At 69.6% G+C, this 3,035-nt stretch overlaps 1 protein-coding gene across 1 annotated transcript in view; it reads right to left on the bottom strand.

The window, feature by feature from the left end:
- Nucleotides 1-3,035, bottom strand: part of GIT1 (GIT ArfGAP 1) — a gene marked incomplete at its 5' end in the record, with an annotated part of 7,315 nt that overhangs the window by 466 nt on the left and 3,814 nt on the right. Inside the window, 9 exons of the mRNA XM_025192325.1 lie at nucleotides 1-45; nucleotides 131-194; nucleotides 1,075-1,257; nucleotides 1,345-1,421; nucleotides 1,532-1,618; nucleotides 1,962-2,015; nucleotides 2,164-2,391; nucleotides 2,479-2,631; nucleotides 2,800-3,011. The exon at nucleotides 1-45 is cut by the window's left edge and continues 466 nt beyond it. Of these exons, the coding sequence (XP_025048110.1) occupies nucleotides 1-45; nucleotides 131-194; nucleotides 1,075-1,257; nucleotides 1,345-1,421; nucleotides 1,532-1,618; nucleotides 1,962-2,015; nucleotides 2,164-2,391; nucleotides 2,479-2,631; nucleotides 2,800-3,011 (1,103 nt within the window). The remainder of the gene's footprint in view (nucleotides 46-130; nucleotides 195-1,074; nucleotides 1,258-1,344; nucleotides 1,422-1,531; nucleotides 1,619-1,961; nucleotides 2,016-2,163; nucleotides 2,392-2,478; nucleotides 2,632-2,799; nucleotides 3,012-3,035) is intronic.

Here is a 3,035-nt window from a genome sequence, read left to right as displayed (position 1 = left end):
GGGGACCAGCCGCAGGGAGCTGCGCACCGTCTCCAGCGCCGGCTTCTGCAGGGGAGCGGACACGGGTTGGCCAGAGCCGCGGGAAGGGGCAGAGGGGACGGGCCACAAGGCCCCCACAGCCCGCGCCTACCTTGGGGAAGAGCAAGGCCATCTCGGTGACGGCGGAGTGGATCTTCTCGGAGCAGGGCACGAAGCTGGGGACGAGGCAGAGCAGTCAAGCCCGGTCCCTGCAGGTGACCCCCAGCCTGGCCCAACCCCCTGCTACAGCCCCCGAGTTCAGTCAGAGCAGGAGGGCTCATCCAGTCCAGCCCCTGCTCCCAGCAGGACCAGCCCCGACTACGTCATCCCAGCCAGGGCTTTGTCTACCCGGGGCTTCAACACCTCCAGGGATGGACAGTCCCTACCTCTGGGGAGCCTGTCCCAGTGCTTCACCCCCCTCCTAGGGAGAGTTTTTCCTAATATCCAACCTCAACCTCCCTTGCTGCAACTTGAGCCCATTGCTCCTTCTGCTCTCTCGCACCACTGAGAGCAGCCCAGCTCCATCTTCTTTGCAGCCCCCCAGCAGGGCGGTGAAGGCTGCTATTCAATCCCCCGCGGTCTCCTCTTCTCCAGCCTCAATCAGCCCAGGTCCCTCGGCCTCTCCTTGCCAGTCCTGTCCCCCAGCCCACAACCATTTCACTGACTCTCCAACTTGTGCACACCCTTTCTGCAGCGGGCGCCCAGCACTGGACACGGGCCTCCAGATGTGGCCTCCGCAGTGCCGAATAGAGGGGAAGAATCACTGCCCTCCGTGTGTGGCACCGCTCCTGCCAATGCAGCCCAGGATGCCCTTTGCCTGCTTGGCACCAAGGACACACTGCTGGCTCCTGTTCAGCTTCTTGTCCCCTGTCCCCTCCGGGCCCTTCCTGCAGAGCTGCCGCCCAGCCCGCCACCCCAGCGCCGGGGTCCCGGGGCAGCTCCCCCTAGCCCCAGAACGCAGCCCCCTCGGAGAGGAGAGCAACAGCTCCACCTTAAAGGCCTCGGAGCCGGGGGAGCCACGGCCCCGACCGCTCGGCCGGGTCCCGCCAGCCCCACCTGTCGTGCTTGAACTCCTGGGCAGCGCGCAGCAGCTCCTGGATGTTCTTGGTGACCTGCTCTGTCTTGAGGATGACGTCCTCAGTGCTGGGCAGCCCGGGGTCCGGCTCCCCGTCCAGCGGGTCCAGCTCAGTGTGGAAGTCGTCATCCTTGCCCAGGTCCATGAATCGCTTCCCCTCCATGCTGCGAGGGCAGAGGGGATGCGTTGGGGCGACCGGGAGCCCCCGCCCCGAGGCTCAGCCCTCTCCCCCGTCCCAGGCAAGCGCTCACCTAAGCAGGGTCTCGCCCGCCTGCGTGTTGTCGTAGTCGCTGTCCGTGCCACTGCCGTGCCGGTCCAGCTTGCTGGGCTGTTAGCGAGGGGGTGGCATCAGCGTGGGCACCCCGAGGGCGGTACCCCCCTGCCAGCTTGGAGCAGCCGGCCCCAAACCCAACCCCGTGCCCCTGAGCAGTACGTCACCATGTGGCGGGCGCTGTCGGGCGGGCAGGACAGCAGCGGGGACGAGGGGGGGAAGGGCACCGAGGAGGCCGACACCCCCTTACGGATCTGGAAGGGACGGCGACAGTCAGGAAAGGGTTCGACCCCGCTCCCGCCCGGGGCCACGGTGCAACACGGGTCCATGCAGCACTCCAGTCTCAGGCTGGCGCCCCGCTGGGGAGAGGCCGCAGGGCTGCCAGGCCAGGCTGCGAGTCTCCAGCCCGGCCGCGTGCCCGGAGCCAGCGACGAGAGACTGGAGCAGGAGGGAGACCCAGCGCGCACACGTGTGCGACAGCATGGGCCAGGTACACACAGGGTGGAAACCCTGGCGCGACAGGGGCTGGCAGCCAGATCTGGGCCCCCACGCCATGTCGCGGCGCACGGACAGCGAGAGCCATGCAGGCCCCCTTACCCGGTACACGCCGGCCGGGATGTGCATGGAGTACATCGCCTCCTCCTCCGCCTCCTGGGGACACACCACACGTTAGGGTCCCGTGGCGAGCCTGGCCCTGACCCGCGCCCGGGGCCACAAACCCCTGCCCACGTTGCCAGCTCCATGCCCCGGTCCCAGCCCAAGGGGAAGGTGGGCAGGGCCGTGGCCCTCCAGGACTCACGCTGGAGCCGAAGGGCTGGAGCCGGGTGACGAGCTCATCCACGGGCTGCCCAAAGGGCTTGAGGACAGACCCCGGCTCGTACATGGAGAAGGCCTGCCGGTCCCGCCGGTGCGCGGCCACCGTGGCCGCGACGTGGCCGTGCTCCTGCCGCTCACTGGGGGCCGGCGTGGGGTGCGCGGGGCCCGTCTGCTGACGGATCTGCATGTTCTCCGACTGCAGCTTGTGGATCTGGGGCGGGGGACAAGGATGGCCCGTGGCTGCCGGCGCCTGGCTCAGGCTCCTGGCTCGCGGGATGCCCCCCGGGCCGGCGCTCACCTCGCGCTGCAGCCGGCGCAGCTCGTCGCTCAGGCTGTTGTTGACCTTCATGAGCTGCTGCACCTTGGCCTCGGAGGCTGCCAGCGCCTTCTTCACCTCCAGGTACTCCTGCAGCGTGATGGGCCCATCCGACAGGTCCGACGAGTCCATGCTCTGCGGGCGCCGGGAGTGAGCGGGGTGCCCGCCTGGCACGGGAGCACCCAGGAGGGCACGGGCCGTCCCTGCGCCCTCCCCACACCCCAGGCTCCGGGCACCACGCTGGCACTACTGGCTGGAGCCGGGGAGGGCAAACGCAGCCCTGCAGGGCCCTGGGCCCCTCACCCTGGCACGGTTGTTGCGGGCGGCGTTGCGCAGCAGCTCCTGGTCCGTGTCCTCGTCGGAGGCGACGCTGTCGTAGTCGTGCTGGTCGTCCACGTCGCTCTGGCTCCGCAGCGAGTAGTCGAGCGCGTCTGTAGGGCCGGGGGAGACGGCTGAGCGACAGGGCCGGACCCTCCCCGCAGCACCCCGCGCCCCCCGCCCCCCCCCCCGCTCCCCTGCGGGGCTGGGGAAGCCCCTGC

Source organism: Alligator sinensis, unplaced genomic scaffold, assembly GCF_000455745.1.
Source record: "Alligator sinensis unplaced genomic scaffold, ASM45574v1 scaffold1642_1, whole genome shotgun sequence".
Taxonomy (NCBI): Eukaryota; Metazoa; Chordata; order Crocodylia; family Alligatoridae; genus Alligator; species Alligator sinensis.
The sequence above is the reverse complement of the archived record's forward strand: the minus strand, read 5'-3'. Positions and strand labels throughout refer to the sequence as shown.